The sequence below is a fragment of the Protopterus annectens genome, chromosome 6.part0 (assembly GCF_019279795.1).
Source record: "Protopterus annectens isolate FY-2018-M chromosome 6.part0, PAN1.0, whole genome shotgun sequence".
Taxonomy (NCBI): Eukaryota; Metazoa; Chordata; order Ceratodontiformes; family Protopteridae; genus Protopterus; species Protopterus annectens.
The window spans coordinates 2,918,125-2,938,170 of NC_056737.1; the positions used below are offsets into that span (position 1 = coordinate 2,918,125).

Below are 20,046 nucleotides of genomic sequence, written 5' to 3' on the forward strand. Positions count from 1 at the left end.
AGTACCTGACCCCCACAAATTCCTCTTTAAGAATCCTACTGCGGATCCAGAGACCATATCTCAGGGACCTAAAGGCATTAAGGCTACAGCAGCCAAAAACCCTACCCCTTTGGGCAGTGACTCTAGGGCTTTAAACAGATGGGGCAAGAAAGTATACACCTCTGCTACTCTTGCCATCAGGGCTTTAAATTGCCAGTTTCAAATGTTGAAGTATCAGCAACATATTATGGAGCTAATTAAACAGAAAATGATGTTGATTCCTGATAGTGCAGAACATAAAGATTTACAAGAGTTAATGCATTCTGCTAATCAAGTTGGAAGATATACTTTGAAATGTGGTTTTGATGCCTTTGAAGCATCTTGCGGGGCTGCTGTCACTGAGTCTATTCTTGGAAGGCATGATTGGCTTAAGGAACAAATCTTGCCAGACCATGTCAAAGCAAAATTACTAGATGCACCATTAAACCAAGAAAGACTGTTTGGGAATAAAGCAGAAGTAGTCCTCAAAAAGGAAAAAGCTAAATTTATGCAAACTGTTAAAAATTTCCGACAGGTACAGACACCTAGATTCAGTAGGCATTGGCCTTTTAAAAACTGGTCCTTTCCAGTCCCTCCCAGACCTTCTCAGTCCAAGCCCAGGTGTAGCAGACCACCAAGATTACAGTCTCAGGGTATGCACAGATCTAAGCAATGGAGTGCTCCCATCTCTAAAACAGGGAGTAGTAAGCCCACCTTCCTTTGGTAAAATCTCGCAATGACTTATCCTTAACTCTTCCAAGCCTTGCCCAAGTACTTGCACCCTTAGGAGGAAAACTCTCCCTGCATGCAAAAAACTGGGAGTACATCACCCAGGACAGATGGGTCTTGAACACTGTATTCCAGGGATACAGATTCTACTTCCACTCACTGCCAACCCCAAGCAGATGGCCAGACCTCCCCCTAAACCAGTGGGCAGCGGCCCAAAAGCAAGTACTTTTCTCTTCTCAGTATCAAGGCTATTCAACCTGTCCCAGCGGAGCAAAGGTGACAAGGTTTTCACTCCAGACTGTTTCTGGTACCCAGAAAAGAAAATTATTGGCGCCCTGTCCTGGATCTGTCTATTCTCAACACCTTCCTGCTGGTTCCAAGGTTCAAAGTGCTTACTCTCCAACAGCTGCTTCCTATGCTAGCCAGGGACTCCTGGCCAGCCACCCTGGACTTAAAAAAGAAGCTTATCTGCACTTCCCCATAAGGGAATCTTGCAGGAAATATCTGCGTTTCAGTTCTCTGCACTTCCGTTTGGCTTATCTACTGTGCCCAGGGTATTCACAAAATGCCTAGCTCCAGCCATTGCATATTGCAGGCAGAGAAAAATTCAAATTTACCTATACTTGGACGATTGCCTGATTCAGGCGGACAGTCAGCAATTGCTTCTCCAGCACCTGACATTTGTAAGGAGGCTTCTAACTTCACTGGGGTACACAATCAACGAAAATAAATCACATCTGGTTCCCAGCCAACAGATTGTATTCCTGGGAGCAAGCTTGAACACAACTTCCCAGATGGCATTCCTCACTCCAGAAAAACAAATTTGACACACTACTTCAATCTACTGGCCACCAAAACCCAGCTATCTGCGAGAAAAATAATGCAAGCCCTAGGGTCGTTGGCTTCTTGCATTCTACTAATTCCATATGCAAGACTGCATATGAAGAAACTTCAATGGTACTTAAAAAGTCTCTGGTGTCAACATTCTCAGGAACTGGAAGCAATGATTCCTATCATCCCTTGACTAAGGGCAGAGTTCCTTTGGTGGGCAAAGGCCTGCTACCACAACAAAGGACTCCCTTTCACTCAACTCCCTGCCGCTCAAACCCTAACAGATGCATCAGACTATGCATGGGGGGCTAACATGGCAGGACAATGCATTCAAGGCAAATGGAGCCCAAAAGCAAATGCACCTGCATATCAATCAAAAAGAAATGTTAGCTGTACAGAATGCTCTGACAGCCTTCAAATGCCTTATTCTTCCAGGGCAACTATTGATAAAGACAGACACCACAGTTACATTCCTACCCACTCTGCAGGTTAGCCATGGTTCTTTGGAACACAGCCTTGAGCAATCAAGTGCACCTGCAAGCTCAGTTCCTGCCAGGCAAACTAAATTCACTGGCAGATGACTTAAGCAGAAATCTAATGGACCCACACGAGTGGAAACTGGAACCCAAATCATTCAAGCTTCTGATCCACAGGTGGGGGGCACCAGAGGTGGACCTCTTTGCTTTCCCTCAGAACTATCAATTGAGCAAATATTGCACCAGAATTCCCCACAGCCAAGCATGGAAAGTGGATGCCCTGTCCTTTACATGGGAAAACCTCTCAATCTATGCCTTTCCCCCTCCTCTCGAAGGTTCTACTAAAGATCAAACAGGACAAGCCAAGGACAATCCTGATTGCACCAGACTGGCCACGCCAGCACTGGTACCCACTTTTGCGCAGTCTGACAGTACTGCCACCATGGCACCTGCCTCATACCCCCCTCCCTGCTGTCCCAGCAGGAGGGCCAGATTTTGCACCCTCCGCTACAAACCCTGAACCTAGCAGCCTGGCTCATCCCATGAACCCATCACCAGCAACCCTCAGTAAACAGGTGCTGGATGTCATCCTTGAGGCAAGGAGGCCTAGCCAGTCTCAAGGAATGGACACAACTGTGCCCAGCTTACCTCATATACGAGATTACTTAACAGAAATTCTCCACAAAGGCCTGTCCATCTCTTCAATTAAGATTCATGCCTCTGCCATCTTGTCTCATTATAACCCCTCTTCTCTCACCCTCTGGTCAAACAGTTCCTGAGAGGAGCCAAAAATGTAAGACCCCCCCAGGAGAGCTCCCACTCCAGCCTAGGACCTTAACTTTGTATTGGAAAAACTCACTTCCACCCTTTGAACCTGCTGCCTCAGCAGAGTTAAAACTCCTCTCCTGGAAAACAGCTTTACTTTTAGCCATCACTTCAGCAAGCAAAGTGTCTGAATTGCAGGCCCTTATGGCCGTGGAACCCTTCATTGTCTTCCATGCGGATAGGGTTTCCCTCAGGACTAACCCATTATTTATGCCCAAGGCGGTGTCTAGTGTGGCTTTAAACCAATCCATTCATTTGCCAATCCTTTTCCCTAATCCTCAGAATAAAGGGGAAAGGATCTTGTACTCCCTGGACATGCACAGGCAGCTTAGGTTCTATCTGGACAGGACTAAACCTTTCAGAAAATCTGAGCAGCTGCTAGTCAGCTTTGCTACAGGGACAGAGGGCAAGGTCATTTCAAAGCAAACAATTTCTAAATGGATAGCACACTGCATCCACTTCTGCTACACACACCATGGGAAAGCTACCCCACAGGGGATCAGAATACATTCCACTAGGGATACATCAACCTCTGCAGCATTTCTCGAGGGAGTCCCCTACCAGGGACATCCTGGAAGCTGCAAACTGGAGCTCTGTACACACCTTCACCAAGCATTACAACTTGCCTCTTTTCTAAATCCAGAGCTGGATTTGCCACAGCAGTCCTACAGGGCCTACTTGCCAACCCTAATGCTTCTTGACTGCCTCCACCCATCCTCAGCATTGGGAATCAACCCAATGTGATGACTGCAACAGTGAAACACGAAGAACAAAGTACAGTTGTGTACACTTACCATAAATGTAGATGTTCGATTGTATTCACTGTTGCAGTCCTGGTTACCCACGCTCCAGCCCCCTGACTTTTCTATACTTCTACTTATTCTTTTTTGTTTGCCCATATCTTATAACATTGGTATTTACTTTCTACTGGGGGTGTTCAACACCATGTAATTGCGTCCTATTGTGGGGGCTCCTGACATCTGGGGCAAGAAAAACTAATGTAATGGTGTTGGCTGCATGTTTTGTACCCCTGACGACCTGACATGGAAGAAGCGACAGCATCCAACGCAGAAATCCCAAAACTCTGATGTTCAGGCCAACTGAGGGCCACCTGCAGGCAGATAACCCAAATGTTGTGTTGACTGCAATAGTGAATACACTCCAACATCTACATTTATGCTAAGTGTACACAACTGTACTTTCTTCCTTGTGTCAAGAAGGAACGCCTTTGTTGGAGCAACCAAGTTACGCTCAATCCAGGTCTTCCATTCACTCAGCTTCTCACAAAGATACTGCCTTTAGAATACCTAACCTACAAAGGTAGGTTCTTAGTTTTTATCTGTTTATTTGTTTTGTTAAACATTAACCACAACAAAGTACTGATCAACCTAGAGGATTTTAAGAGGCTGCATGGTGGAAATGCAGCCAAATAATCTTAATAAATACTAATATAGCAATCTTAATATAAGAGCTTTCTTGCAGAGAAATTTAAGTCATGACAGTATGAAGCATAAACGAACACAATCATTGTGGATACAAGAATTTAATCAATAAAATTGGGAAGAAGAGTACCTATGCACTGTCAAAACATCATGTAGCATAATGTTTCTGTGGAGAAAGTAAGATACAGAAAACATATTTACAGGGTGCACTATGGTTGAGCATGGGATTTGAATGAATATAAGGAATGTGACAGGAAGACAGGAAAAGAGGGAGATAAAAAAGGGAGAGAAATGTAAAAATGTGTGAGTGACAAGGGAGAAGTATGCAGGTATTTCCTACCCAGATTCAGAAGATCCAGGAAATACTACAGGAGTTTGGGAATGTATTTACTTCAAAACCAGGGTGCACCCACGTGATGAAGCACTAAGCAGACAAAGGGCTTAAATGGTCCATTAAACCAGACCACTTATAGTGTGTTTGACTTAGTTAAGCATACCCTGTAACAAAAGGAGATACTGTCAGCCCAGCTAGCTGGAATTTTGTAAATAATTATATGTTTGTGAATATTAATATGATTTATATAGAAGTGTGACATAAGGAGCTATTGCCAGCCCGACTATCTAGAAGTTTGTAAGTGGTTGTGTGTCATTTGTGTGTGTCAACATGCTCATGTAAGATGCTTGGGTTACAGATATATTAGAACTGTATGTCATATTCAGACGTGTGCTGAAGAGATATTTTGTAAAGTACTGCACTGAAATGTATATGCACTATTGTAACTGTTTAGTATTTTAACAGGGGAGACTGAAACACAGGAGATTAACTTGCAAAACTTCAGAAGAATGGTTGAGGTCAAGTTACTTTATGGCTAGGCCGTAAACAAAAGAGATGTTATCTTTCAGTTTCAGTGCAGCAGGAGACATATTCTAGAACTAGAAGTTTTTTGTATTGTCTTTAAATGTGGAGAAATATAAATTATTTTATGACTTCCACCATTAGGCTAAAGATCTGAGGTCTATGTATTTTCACAGGGAGATGCTAAATGCTACAAGCTGCAGTGGGGTTTTCACCTGGGATAGTCCGATGACTAGAAGTGATGTCATACTGCAAGCTACCCCAGCAGTAATATTTGAGATATTAATTTAAGAAGTATCTGAGAGAGAGAGACTGGGCATTTTGTATTTTGCCTTTGACCTGATAAGAACATCTACTCACCACATCTGCCTGATTGTTGCTCTGTAAGTAAGTTAACTAGGGTACAGTAATTTCTCTTAGATAGTCAGCAATATAGTGGAGTACAGCTTAGATGTTTTCTTTAAAGACTTAAACACAGTAAAACAGACTTAAGCACAATAAAATAAAAGCCGATGAAAATAAAAAAACAAACTTCAATAAAATATCTCCAGTTCCAGTAAGCGCTTTTGTCTCTCCACCAATACTCAGTGACTTCTTCAGACTGAAATATTAAACACATGGCAGGTTAAGTTAAATGCTTGCTTTCCACCTGGCTTGAATAATCATGAGGAGTTTATATACCTGAAAATGAAAGAGTTAAAACATTGATGGTTTTAAGGTCATGTGATTATCAAATTTGTATAAAAGTTTGTGTTTAATGTTTCAGTCTGAAGACCTCTCTGAATATTGGTGGAGAGATAAAAGCGCTTACTAGAACTGGAGATATTTTATTAAAGACGCTTGTTTTTTTTGATTTTCAACAGCTTTTATTTATTATTTTAGATGTTTTCTTTATTTGAGACTGTCCCGCAATATTGTTTTAAATATTTCCTATGATTTTGAACTTTGATGTAACTTTGATTGTTTATTTTCTTGTTCTTTTATTATTTATTAAGTATATTTAAACCTTTCATTTTGGCTGATATTTGTGAGACATATTTAAGTTCTGAATGTATTTGCATATTTATTTGGTAACACTGTGGGCCACTCCTAATAGCCTTGCTCTTGGTCAAACTACCATTTGGATCAATAGTAACATTACATAGTAAGATTGGACATTCTTTGTTAAGGGCCTTAAAGCAGCTGACAAAGAGTTGGCTGGTGGCAGTAATAGCTACCTTATAGTCTGGGCAAAAGGGGGCATAGCTGTGTGTATGTGTGTGCAGGAGTTTGGGAACATATGTACTGGAAAGCCAGGGTGCACCCACGTGATAAAGTCCTGAGTAGACAAAGGGCCTTAGTTGGCCCATTAAACAGCCCCCTTATAGTGTGTCTGACTGAGTTAAGCATACCCCAAGAGAGGCACTACAGTAGATGCTGGATCTGTAGGTATTCCAGGAATCCAGTGGTTATCTTCTTTTTTAACATGTCATATGACAAAATATGAGATAGTAAATAAACATATTGATGTTCATCGTGTTTCACTGTTGCAGTCATTACACTTGGGTTATCCTGCTGGCAAGCTACCCTCAGTCGGCCTGAATTCCAAAGTCCTGGTCTGGCGTCGGTTGCTGTCGCCTCTTCCCTGACGTCAGTGCGCCAGGGGTATAGAAGATGCAGCCGACGCCATTTTCTTCAGTCTTTCTTGCCGAGCGGTGCCCGAAGCAAAAGCAGATGTCCTTCAAGAATTCAACTGCAGTCATAACATGTGGGTTGTCCTGCCTCAGGCAGCCCTCGGTCGGCCGGATTCCAAAGTCTGGGTCCGACGTCGGCTGATGTCGCATTTCTCTCTGACGTCAGAGCGGCTGGAGTACATAAGCATCAGCCGACGCCATTTTCTTCAGTCTTTCTTGCCGCGCGGTGCCCGAAGCAGAAGCGGTTTGCAAGTGCCGGTCGGTCAGCTCCTGTATTCTACGATACCGAAGTCATCAAAAAAGCTAAGTACCCCATTGGGGACCTTTTCTTGCCTCAGCCGATGTCAGAAATTACTGAAAAAGTTAATTGTCTTTTTTGTGGTAAACAAATACCTCATAAGGATTTCTACTCTTACTTCCTCCCTTGCCTGGGCCCAGACCACGACGTCTCGGCCTGTGTAGCCTGTGCTCGCTTCAACAAGCGCACTCTCAGGCGCCGGGCAGAGTTCGCTGAAGATTTTTTCGGCGATAATTTTGCTTACACCATGCCGTCGGATATTCAGACATCGCAAACTCCCAAAAAGCGAAAAGACCGGGACCGACATCCTCGACCCGCGTCTACCACCGACTCCACGCCAAAACCTAGCGCGAGTGCTCCGGTTCCCTCTGAGACGGTCTCTCCACCGCTCCGAACCGAAGACACCGCATTACCGAAGACTCCGATTCCAGACACTACTCCGACGCCAGTTATAGTTTTTCCTCCGGATACCGAAACCGAGGAAATGCCCGAGACCATTGCTGTAGACAAGGTCACTCCTGCACGTGGAGCTGCCAGGCCTCCTATGGCCATGTCTATTAAGGCCTACACTAGGGCTAAGGCTGCCAGCAAAACAAAGCATATTACTTCTAAATCATTACCTCAGCCGACTCCGGAGACACAAATTTTGTCCATGGCTGCTGATTTAATTTCCATGATTAGAGGTTCACAGGGCCATCCTGAGAGAGCATCCCAGCCTCCTCCTGATAAAAGGCCCCGGGTTGAACCCTCCGACCCTACTCCTTCAGATGAAGATTCTGAGGGCTCTGTCCACTCTGATAGCCAGGAAGAGCTCTTCCAGACCTATGAGGACTCGGATGCAGAAGATTCCATCCCTTCGGCCTCCCCTCCTGAGGATATTTCTTTTGGGGAAGTTCTGCACACCATGAGGGAACATTTCAAGTGGCAAAGTCAGGAATATTCTGATTCTAGGAAACGCCTGAGGACTTTCCTTAAGAAGCCTCAGCACAGGCCCTTAGCTACTCCTCCTGTAGTTGATGTTCTGGATGATTTGTATTCTGACTCTAGTGCTACCCCTGATTCTCTTCCTCCTGCTCCAGCCAAGCCAGACAGGTATTACAGGGTCCCAGAAACTCATTCCCATTTATTCAGGGCCCATACTGCTGATTTGGAAACTATTTCACAGGGGCCTAAAGGAGTTTCAGCCTCCACCTCAAAAAATCCTTTGCCCTCCAACAGGGAAGCGAGGTCATTAGAGAGATGGGGCAAAAAGGTTTACACTTCCACTACCTTATCTATGAGAGCTTTAAATTGCCTTTTTCATATGTTACAATATCAGGATTATCTCTTAGAAGACTTACAAAAAACATTAGCTTCTCCTGATCCTTTAGACAGGAAGACTTTGCAGGAAGCTGTACATAACACTCAGCAAGTAAGCAATCACTTCCTGCAGTGTGCATATGATGCACAGGAAGCTTCATGTAGGGCAGCTATGACAGGGGCAGTGATTCGTAGACATGCTTGGTTAAAAGATCAACCTCTACCAGATCATGTAAAAGCAAAACTTCTGGATGCACCTTTGGAAAAGAACAAGCTTTTTGGTGCAAATGCTAAGGATGTGTTAAAGACCATCGAAGAAAAAGCAAAATCAGTTCAGACTGTGAAAGATTTCTTCCAGGTTCAACCCCCCAGATTCTGTAGGAATTGGCCCTCAAAAAACTGGTCCTTTCCTAATCCAGAAAAGTTTCAAAGGGGTAAGAACAGACGTGGCCGTGGAAAAGGCCAATACAGAGGCCCTTACAGGGGACGACAATGGCAGCCAGGAAACCAAAGAAGTGACGCAGGGGTTCCACCTGCCCAACAACCACAAGCTCAATGACTTTCCTCTAATACCGCCTACCAGGGAACAACTAGAAGCTCCCTTGGGTGGGAAATTATCTCTGTTTGCAGAAAACTGGCACAGACTGACAAAGGACAAATGGATTTTGGACATTATAGACCGAGGGTACAGGTTTCATTTTCATACCTTACCAAGAAAACAAGGCATGCCAAACCTACCACAAAATCAGAGGGCAGAGGCTATCAAGCAAATCAATCTGCTGACTCGAATGAAAGCAATAGAAAGAGTTCCACAACAAGAACAAGACCAGGGGTTTTACTCAAAACTGTTCCTTGTTCCAAGAAAAGAATCTCAATGGAGACCAATACTGGACTTGGCATTAAACACCTTTCTCATAGTACCAAAGTTCAAAATGCTGACTCTACAGCAACTCCTTCCCATGCTGGGCAAGGAGTCGTGGCTGATTACTCTGGACCTCAAGGAGGCATACCTGCATGTCCCTATCAGACACAGCTGCAGAAGATACCTCAGATTTCTTGCAGGGCCAGAGTATTATCAATTCTCAGCATTGCCATTTGGCTTATCTACTGCGCCCAGAGTATTTACAAAATGCCTGGCTTCAGTAATTGCTCATTGCAGGCTCCAGGGTATACAAATTTACCCGTACCTGGACGACTGCCTCATACAAGCGGACGACAAATTGATGTTGACAAAAAACCTGGATTATGTCATACGATTACTTCAAGCTCTGGGATACACAGTCAACTTCCAAAAGTCAAGACTGCAGCCATCCCGGCAAATAATCTTCTTAGGAGCCAAACTAGACACAGCCTCTCAGATGGCTTACCTGACAGAAGACAAGCAAGAGAAGTTAACTCATTACTTCAAAGGTTTAGCAAAACTCACCCAGATGACTGCAAGGAGATTCCTACAGGCCCTGGGTTACATGGCATCCTGCATTCTACTGGTTCCATTAGCAAAACTACACATGAGAAAACTTCAATGGTACCTAAAAAGCATTTGGTCTCAACACAGCAACAACTTGGAGACAATCATACCACTCATTCCATGCCTACAAAAGTAATTCCTATGGTGGGCCTCGGTGAGCCAGGAAAACACAGGTATGTCATTCAAAAAACCACAGATAACACAGACCATGACTACAGACGCCTCAGACCTTGGATGGGGGGCGCGCATGGAAGGCAGGTGTATACAAGGACAATGGTCTCCAAAGGAAACACATCTGCATATAAACCAAAAGGAAATGCTGGCAGTAATGCATGCCATCGAGGTTTTTCAACACCAACTCCAGCAAGGCCATTTAATGATACAGACAGACAACACCACTGTGATGTGGCACATAAACAAGCAGGGGGGGCACCCACTCTTACCCCCTTTGCAGACTGACAATGCAGCTGTGGGAGAAATCACTGAGCCTAAACATCCAGTTACAATCCCAGTTTGTTCCAGGAAAAGACAATGTGTTGGCGGACAGCCTAAGCAGGAATTTCACAGATCCACACGAGTGGAGGTTACATCCGAGGGCCTTCAGACAACTCACTTCGACATGGGGCAAGCCAGAAGTGGACCTATTTGCCTCTCACCTCAACCATCTTCTACCAAAATTTTGCACAAGGACATACCATCCAAAAGCTTGGAAAATAGATGCCCTCTCGTTCAACTGGAACTCCCTAGCAATCTATGCATTTCCACCTCTGCCACTGATGACCTCAGTATTACTAAAGATCAAAGCAGAGAAGCCCAAGGGAATCATAATAGCTCCGGATTGGCCAAGACAACACTGGTACCCACTACTACGGAGCATATGTCACACCAGGAGGTGGGCCCTCCCCCAGTGGCCTCTACTTTTGACTCAACACAATTTCGAAACACTGCATCCAAATCTTCAGACACTGCAGCTAACAGCCTGGGAGATCCCATAAATAACTTCAGCTTATCTCTCTCCAAGGAAGTTCAGCGGATACTAACAGAGGCTCGAAGACCATCCACCAGAAAGGTTTACTTAGCAAAGTGGAAAAGATTCAGCAATTGGAATACCAGCAAGGGACATGATGCATCATTGTTGAACATCCCGATCATCTTGGAATATTTGGCAGATATGTTAAAGAACGGCCTCTCATATTCTTCCATAAAGATACATGCATCTGCTATTTCAGCTAGATACAACACTGATCCTCCTGTTTTCTCTCACCCCTTACTAAGACAATTCCTCAGGGGAATCAAGAACATTAAGCCACCAAGAAAGGCCCCAGTGCCAGCCTGGGACCTCAATTTTGTCTTAGAAAAACTGACTCTACCTCCATTTGAGCCAGCAGCTTCAGTTGACTTGCAATTTCTCTCATGGAAGACAGCTTTCCTGTTGGCAATTACCTCAGCAAGAAGGGTTTCGGAGCTACAGGCCCTAATGGCAATACCACCCTTTATTATTTTCCATAGAGACAGGGTTTCATTAAGGACCAAACCCTACTTTTATGCCAAAGGTGGTATCTAGGGTTTCTTTAAATCAAGCCATTCATCTGCCTGCTTTCTTCCCCAATCCGGAGAATAAGGGGGAAAGACTGTTGCATACCTTGGACATTCACAGACAACTTCGATACTACCTGGCTAGAACCAAGGCCAGTAGGAAGTCTGAACAACTTTTTGTAGCTTACGCCCCTGCAGTCCAAGGAAAAGCAATTTCAAAACAGACTATTTCTAAATGGATTGGACATTGCATCAGATTCTGTTATTCCTTTCATGGAAAGACTGTTCCAGCCAATGTCAGACCACATTCCACCAGAGCTAAAGCCACCTCTACAGCATTCTTAAGAGGGGTGCCTACCAAGGACATTCTAGAAGCTGCTACATGGAGCTCCGTGCATACATTCTCCAAACACTACAATCTCCCTCTATACTCCAGATCCAGAGCAGGCTTTGCTTTGGCAGTCCTGCAGGGTTTGATTGCCACACCATCTCTTTCCTAGAGCATACCTCCTCCCCCAGCTAAGCTATGGTATTCTACCCACATGTTATGACTGCAGTTGCATTCTTGAAGGACATAGTACAGTTTTGTACCTACCATAAATGTAGATGTCCGATAGACATGCAACTGCAGTCGGATTTTCCCTCCCTCCATACCCCTCTATGCCTAGGGTCCACTCCTATCCCTGGGATATCTGTTATGGTGTATTTGTTTTATTGCTCATTTATTTGTTTGGAATCCTGTTTTTGTCTTCCAATTTCATTACAGCCTTCCTTGGAGGGCACCTGGCATCTGGGGCAAGAAACACTGAAGAAAATGGCGTTGGCTGATGCTTATGTACTCCAGCCGCTCTGACGTCAGAGAGAAATGCTACATCAGCCGACGTCGGACCCAGACTTTGGAATCCGGCCGACCGAGGGCTGCCTGAGGCAGGACAACCCACATGTTATGACTGCAGTTGCATGTCTATCGGACATCTACATTTATGGTAGGTACAAAACTGTACTTTTGCAAGTGCCGGTCGGCCGACTCCTGAGATTTTCGAAATTGAATTTCAGAACCGAAGTCTTCAATAAAGCTAAGTACCCCGTTGGGGAAACTTTTTCTTGCTCCAGACAGATTTCAGTAAAAGTTAACAATTGTATTTCTTGTTTGAAGCAAATACCTCATAAGGATTTTCACTCTTATTGTATTCCTTGCCTAGGCCCTGACCACGACATTGCTAGTTGTCAGTTTTGTGCTAGATTCAACCAACGCACTATTAAGTGTTAGTTTGATTTTGTTTTTCATTACTTTGGCCGAAGGTTTAACTGCATAATGCCGTCGGAACAACTGACTGGAATTCATAAAAAACCCAGAGACAAAGAAAAGGACAGGCATCTGAGGTCCAAAACAGATGACGAAGCCTCTTCTAGGCCAGTCGCCGGTTCTCAGTGAGGCGCTTTCTCAGCCCCCGACACCCGCTACCTCAGAGCCACAGGCCGCTTCTGACTCCCACGTGGAGACAACTAGGCCTCTGGAAACTCAAGGTATTGGGCCTATGGAAACTATTCCCTCAGATGGGTCCAGAGCCGCTGAGCAGGTATCGGCTTCTGAGGGTGTTTTCAGACGTACACAGCTTACTATCAAGTCTACTTCTGCAGCCAAGGCAAAGTCAAAACACCATTAAAGACAAAGAAACAAGTACAGCATTCTCCTGGACAGTCATCCATGCCAAAGAAACAGATGCTTAAAATGGCCGAGGACCTAATTACTTTGATCAGGGGTTCCCATTCCCCTCCTGATAAAAGGCCTAGGCAAGACACTGACTATGAATCCTCTGACCAGGTTTCTATTTCCTCTGATTCCTCTTCAGAATAGGGTTATTCTCTTCCTCCCTATGAGGACTCTGATGCTGAAGACTCTATCCCTTCAGCCTCTCCTCCTGAGGATTACTCTTTTGGGGAAACCCTGCACTCCATGAGGGAGCATTTCCATTGGGAGAGCCAGGATTATTCAGAATCCAAGAAAAAGCTCAGATACTTTCTTTTACTGCCTCAGCACAGGCCCCTTGCTGTCCTCCCTGTACTAGATATTGTTGATGTTTTTTCTGAATCCAGTTCATCTCCTGATTCTTTACCCCCTGCACCAGTCAAGCCAGATACGTACTACAGGGTCCCAGACTCTCATAAATTTCTTTATAAAAACCCTGCTGCTGACCCAGAAACAATTTCTCAGGGTCCCAAAGGGGTCAAGGCTTCCACTGCAAAAAACCCTGTTCCCTCTGATAGGGATTCCAGAGCTCTGGATAGATGGGGGGAAAAGTTTACACTTCTGCTACTTTAGCTGTAAGGGCTTTAAACTGCCAGTTTCACATGCTTAAATATCAACAATACCTAATTGCTTTGCTAAAACAGAAAATGCTTACAAGCTCAGAATGTCCTGACAATAAGGAAATGCAGGATTTATTGCATGCAGCTGAACAAGTGGGAAAGCATACTCTGCAATGTGGTTTTGATTCATTAGAGGCTTCTTGCAGAGCCGCAGTTACAGGCTTTGTCATTCGAAGGCATGCTTGGTTAAAAGAACAAAGTTTACCTGGTCATGTTAAAGCAAAATTATTGGATGCTCCATTACAGCATGATACTTTGGTATAAAGGCAGAAGAGGTGTTAAAGAGAATGGAGGATAAAGCGAAATCAATGCAGACAATAAAGGATCTCTTACAGGTTCAGCCACCTAGATTTAGCAGGAACTGGCCTTCTAAAAATTGGTCCTTTCCAGTGTCAGACAGGCCACAAAGAGGCAGATACAGAAGCCCAAGAGGCAGATCACAACCCCAAGGCTCATACAGACCTAAACAATGGGGTGCTTCAGCCCCTAAAGGTGGAGAAGACGAATCACAACCTTATAGGAAACAGTCCCAATGACTTTCCTCTACAAAAGCCAAGCACTTACCTTTTGACAGCACCCTTAGGGGGAAAACTAGCACTTTTCTCACAAAATTGGCACATGATCACCCAGGACAAATGGGTACTGATATTGTTTCTCAGGGTTACAGGTTCCACTTTCACACCCTACCAAGGTCAAAAGGTATGCCAGACCTGCCACAAAACCAATGGGCAGAGGCACAAAAACAAATTTCTGCTCTCATGGACATGAGAGCTATTCAAAAAGTACCACAGCAAGAACAGGGGCAAGGATTTTACTCAAGACTTTTCTTGGTACCCAGAAAGGACAAAGCCTGGTGACCAATACTAGACCTGTCAATTCTAAATACTTTTCTGGATGTTCCAAAATTCAGAATGTTGACACTGCAGCAGCTTCTACCCATGCTGGGCAAGAAGGCTTGGCTAGTTACTTTGGACCTCAAAGAGGCATACCTGCATGCCCCAATCAGACAGTCTTGCAGAAGATACCTCAGATTCATAGCTGGCTCAATGCATTACCAATTTTCTGCACTGTACTTTGACTTATCTACTGCGCCCAGGGTCTTCACAAAATGCCTAGCACCAGTAATTGCATTTTGCAGACAAAAAGGAATTCAAATATATCCCTACTTGGACGACTGCCTTATTCAAGCAGAGAGCAAGGACATTCTACTAAAGCATCTGGCGTTTGTAAAAGAATTGCTAATTTGCCTAGGGTACACAGTAAATGAAAAGAAATCAAAACTAGTGCCCTCTCAAGAGATAATATTCCTGGGTGTAAGCTTAAATACAACTACCCAGATGGCTTATCTCACGCCAGACAAGCAAAGACAACTGACTCATTACTTTCAAATGATGGCAGCAAAGACCCAGCTACCTGCAAGAAAAATGCTGCAGGGTTTGGGCTTCATGGCATCCTGCTAATTCCATATGCAAGACTGCATATGAGGAAAGCTACAAATGTACCTAAAAAGTGTTTGGACTCAACATTGCCACAGCCTGGAAACAATAATAACTCTTATTCCCTGCCTGCAACAGGAGTTTCAATGGTGGGCACTGGCCTGTCACCACAACAAGGGACAGACTTTCACTTTACCCACAGCCAGGCAGACACTAACAGATGCATCGGATTATGCTTGGGGGGGGGCACACATGGCAGGAAAATGTATTCAGGGCACGTGGCCCACGGGCCAAATGCATCTTCACATCAATCAAAAAGAGATGCCCTGACAGCCTTCAAGGACCTACTACATCCAGGACAGCTATTAATAAGGACGGGCAATACTACAGTTATGTGGTACATAAGCAAGGGGGCACACATTCCTACCCCCTTTGCAGGCAAGCCATGACTTTGTGGAACACAGCACTGACCAATCAAGTGCATCTGCAGGCACAATTCCTGCCAGGAAAGAAGAATACTCTGGCAGACGAACTAAGCAGAAACCTCATGGACCCTCATGATTGGAAACTAAATCCACAGGTCTTCAGCATGATAACAAGGAAATGGGGATGCCCAGACATAGATATCTCTGCCTCCCCTCACAGCTACCAACTACAGAGATTCTGCACAAGGACCTACCACTCACAAGCATGGAAAGTGGATGCTCTATCTTTCAGCTGGAAAACCCTAACAGTTTATGCCTTTCCACCACTGCCTCTTCTTCCCAAGGTGCTCCTAAAAGTCAGACAAGGGAAGCCAAAAATGATTTTGATTGCCCCAGACTGGCCATGCCAGCACTGGTACCCAATCCTAAAGAACTTGTCTCAAGGCCCAGCCTGGACTTTACCTCTAATGCCTCATCTTCTGAATCATCAAAACAATCAGATCCTGCACAGCCAACTCAACCTTAAATCTGGCTGCATGGCGGATAATATAGCCACTCAGAACACACCTCTCTCTAAAGCTGTTATTGATGTCATTTTGGAAGCCAGGATGCCCAGCACCAGGAAATATTACGCAGAACAATGGAACAGATTCTGTGCTTGGAACCAGGCACAAGGACTTGAACCACTTGTTCCAAATATTCCTCAGATTTTACAATACCTGAGATGCTGGACAAAGGCCTATCCTTCTCATCAATTAAGATCCATGCCTCTGTCATTTCAGCTCATTACAATACGGATCCTCCTATTTTCTCTCATCCACTGCTTAGACAGTACCTCAGAGGGGGAAAAAACATAAGACCCCCAAGGAGAGCACCGATACCTACATGGGACCTCAACTTTGTCTTAGAAAAGCTCACACTACCTCCTTTTGAGCCAGCCAATACAGCTGACATAAAATTCGTATCATGGAAAACTGCTCTGCTTCTAGCAATAACTTCAACAAGAAGAGTCTCAGAGTTACAGGCATTAATAGCAGTGGAACCTTTTATCTTTTTTCATCCGGACAGGGTTTCTCTAAGGACAAACCCAACATTTATGCCAAAGGTAGCATCCAGTGTGGCTCTTAGTGCACACTTTTACCAAGCATTACCACTTACCTCTTTACTCTTAAGTCCAGAGCAGGCTTTGCCACTGCAGTTCTGCAGGGCCTCATAGCCACTCCTAATCCTATTTAGACCCAACCACCCTACCTCAGCTTTGGGATTCAACCCGAGTGTAATGACTGCAACAGTGAACATATTCCACACAAATGGGTTATGTTCTAGTCTCATTCAGATCCCTGAAGTCTTACAGGCAAGAAAGTGCTAAAGATTGCATGGATAGACATTCCTGTTATACCACAGACATGCTGATATTGAGATGGAATGGCATCCAATTAGCTTGGATGGCAGAGGGTGCAGAGATCAGGAGTCAGGCTGGATTTCAGGTCTTCTGCATAAGAACTTTGATCACTACTGCAGCAGTCAGCATATTTAAACATCTATAGTTATTGTAAGTTTCTAACACAGATATACTTTACCCTTCAGCACCTGCAGTTCTTATCACTGCCCCAGTTGCTGATCATGTTCAATATTCAGTGTTGAGGGGTTGATGCCTTGTTTGATTTTGTATTTGAGTTGCTCTGCCCATCTGCATTGGAATAAACTCTTGATTAAATGTACTGTATCGAATACCTTTGTAGCATAGTAACTGCCAAGGCTCTGGAAAACTATTACAGTGTAGTTGAATTTTTAATGTATTCATTTGTTAACCCGGTTAAGTGAACTGGTCATCATAAAGCCTTTTCAGCCACAACCCAGGCCACAAGGGCAAGGGTAAATACAGTACTGTTTGACATTTTTACACTTGCCAGTCAAATTTAGATCAGTTTTAAAAAGCACCTACTATACAATTACTTGCAAAAAAATGCAGACATGGTGTATGGGTTTCAAACTTCTCATTTTCTTAAGTTTAGGCTCTCTCTTTAAACTTGAAAATTATGAATTAAGCAAGTATTTTGTTTATAGAGTATGTTTATTTGCCTTTTTCTTTGTTCCAGGGATCTAAATTACTGTTAATTTGCATTTCCCATCTGGAGTGCTGATAAAGTAAAATTACATTGTTTCAATAGTAGTGCTTAAGTTATCTGGAGGCCATCTGTAGCAGACGTGATGGATCTGAGACTGCATAGGGATGCAGTGTTAGCTGAGATCTAGTCCAGCCAAGACAAAGAATATGCTGTTGACTGAGATGGAGAGAGAGCACAGAAATGTTGGTTGTCCTACATCCAGGCAGTTAAAGAAAGGGACATTACTGGCAGGTAGAATTATGAATATTCCCCCACTACCACTGAGGATATATTTGTATGTTGCTAAATTTCTTTACCACTATCCTATTTAGACCCCCACTATTTTCCTCTGAGAACATTTGTCTGCTATTCTGATCTGTTGATGCTGTTTTGTCTTCATATTTTATATGGAATTTCTGTAGTAGTATATATATTGTTTTCACTGTGGAAATATTTTTTATTTCCTTTTTTGTGTTTTCTGTAGGTGCTCGTCTTAAAGTGTTTGGAAGCATGCCACAGACAGTGGCCAGCCGTTCTTCGGAAACACTGCCAGTCCCTCAGTTCAACATGCAGCATTTTACCTCTGAATTTGATTATGCGCGTCCAGCTGAGGTGTTTGACTCTTCTGCATCTTCAGTACAAGAAACATTTTATAATACTGCATCTACAACGCAGCGAACTCATTCATCTTATGGAGACTCAGCAACACTTTTTCCAAGTAGTAGTGGGGTGGATTTCCACCCTACACTAAGAGGATCCTCACAGCTTGGACAATATTCCACTGTAGACCAAACAGAGATACTAAATTTAGGACTGACTGTGGGGTCTAGTGAACATAGCCATGAACTTCAGAGCATGTTCCCAAGTCTCAGAGCTGATCTCCTTCAACCAGATCCTCTACCAGACTTTAGTAGCTTTGTGTCTGATACAGACTACAGGAGCACCAGCTTAACAAGTATTGATAACACTGAATTTGCAGCACTTTTAAAAGCAGAGGTAGACCGCCATCAGACAGGACATGACCAGACTCCACCAAGGCCAGAGATTGAAGATGAGCCTGAAAACAGCAGTAGCACCACACAAGACAGTAGCCAAGCAACAATAACTTATCCTGAGTCAATAAGGAAGGTATTGTCATCATTCTCTGGATGTATGCCTAGTAATGTACCGGATTTTATGAACGGGATTTCAACAAACCAAGAAGTGGTGCCTGAAGAACAGGATGAATGTTTTTCCATGATTGATCTTGATCTCCAAACTCTCCTTAACATGGAGTGACGGAAGAGATTTGTTTAAGAAGTCAACAAATTATGACTGTGTGACTGCATAAAAATAACTGCAGAGTTCTCTATTCTTTAACAAAAGAGGTTTAATTAATTTGCTAAGGTTTTTTGCCTAAATTAGGCAATAACCATACTGCCTACCTAAATGGCTGTCAAAAAAGTAGGAAAGTTGTCATAGTACATAGCCATCTGAACTGAAACTGTCCAGGGTCAATTTGTATAAACAGTAGTTCTGCATTATTCAGAAAGCCTAGCTGATAAATGTACTGAAAGCTTCAAACATCTAACTGTAGTTAGTTCTGCCCTGAAGCAGATTTTGCAGGATTTGGAATAGTTGTTGATGTAGTTGATGGTTATAATTTAAACTTGTTTGATGCATCCTTCCTACAACACTATTACTGTTTTTTTTTTCTGGGGCTAGGAGCTTCAGCCATTTAGAACCTGTATTTTTGCAGTGTGGTTGTTACTGGTTCCTTTGCAAGCATTTATTGTTACTACAGCTAAACAACCCAAGTAAGATATTTTAAAAGAAAATCACAAGTGGACTCTTAATCACAAATATTGCATTATGTTATTAAATCTTTAATGTACTTCACTTGCCCAGTGTATGGTTCACATATCCTGCTATAGGATGACTCATGGACATCTAATCTCTCTGCTGGAAATCCAGTTGATAATAAAATAACTGAATCTTGTGGATTCAGTTTATTTTCTAGTTAAAGTTCAAAGTGCATTGGTAAGCTGCTGTGCACGTATGTTTGTGTTGTGCCATTTGTACTAGAGTTCACGTAATTCTTCTGCACTAAGATATATGCCTCTGGGGGGGGTTCTTGGTATTCTGTAGGTATTTTAAGTTTCAGAATAAGACATTGAATAAAGGAGCAAGCTGTCACTCTGAAAAGGGTATTGACACGTACACTGAATTGGAGCCTAAGCTAACAAGTAGTAGTTTCCCAGAGTACTATTTCTGGCC

General features: G+C 43.6%; 1 protein-coding gene across 2 annotated transcripts in view; it reads left to right on the forward strand.

The window, feature by feature from the left end:
• LOC122804127 (putative transcription factor p65 homolog) overlaps window positions 1-19,788 on the forward strand; it is a 2,378,992-nt gene extending 2,359,204 nt beyond the window's left edge. For both annotated transcript variants that reach the window (XM_044073775.1, XM_044073774.1), the window contains one exon: window positions 18,275-19,788. In XM_044073775.1, coding sequence (XP_043929710.1) covers window positions 18,275-19,068 — 794 coding nt within the window. In that variant the 3' untranslated portion in view covers window positions 19,069-19,788. The remainder of the gene's footprint in view (window positions 1-18,274) is intronic.
• Window positions 19,789-20,046: the final 258 nt, after the last annotated feature.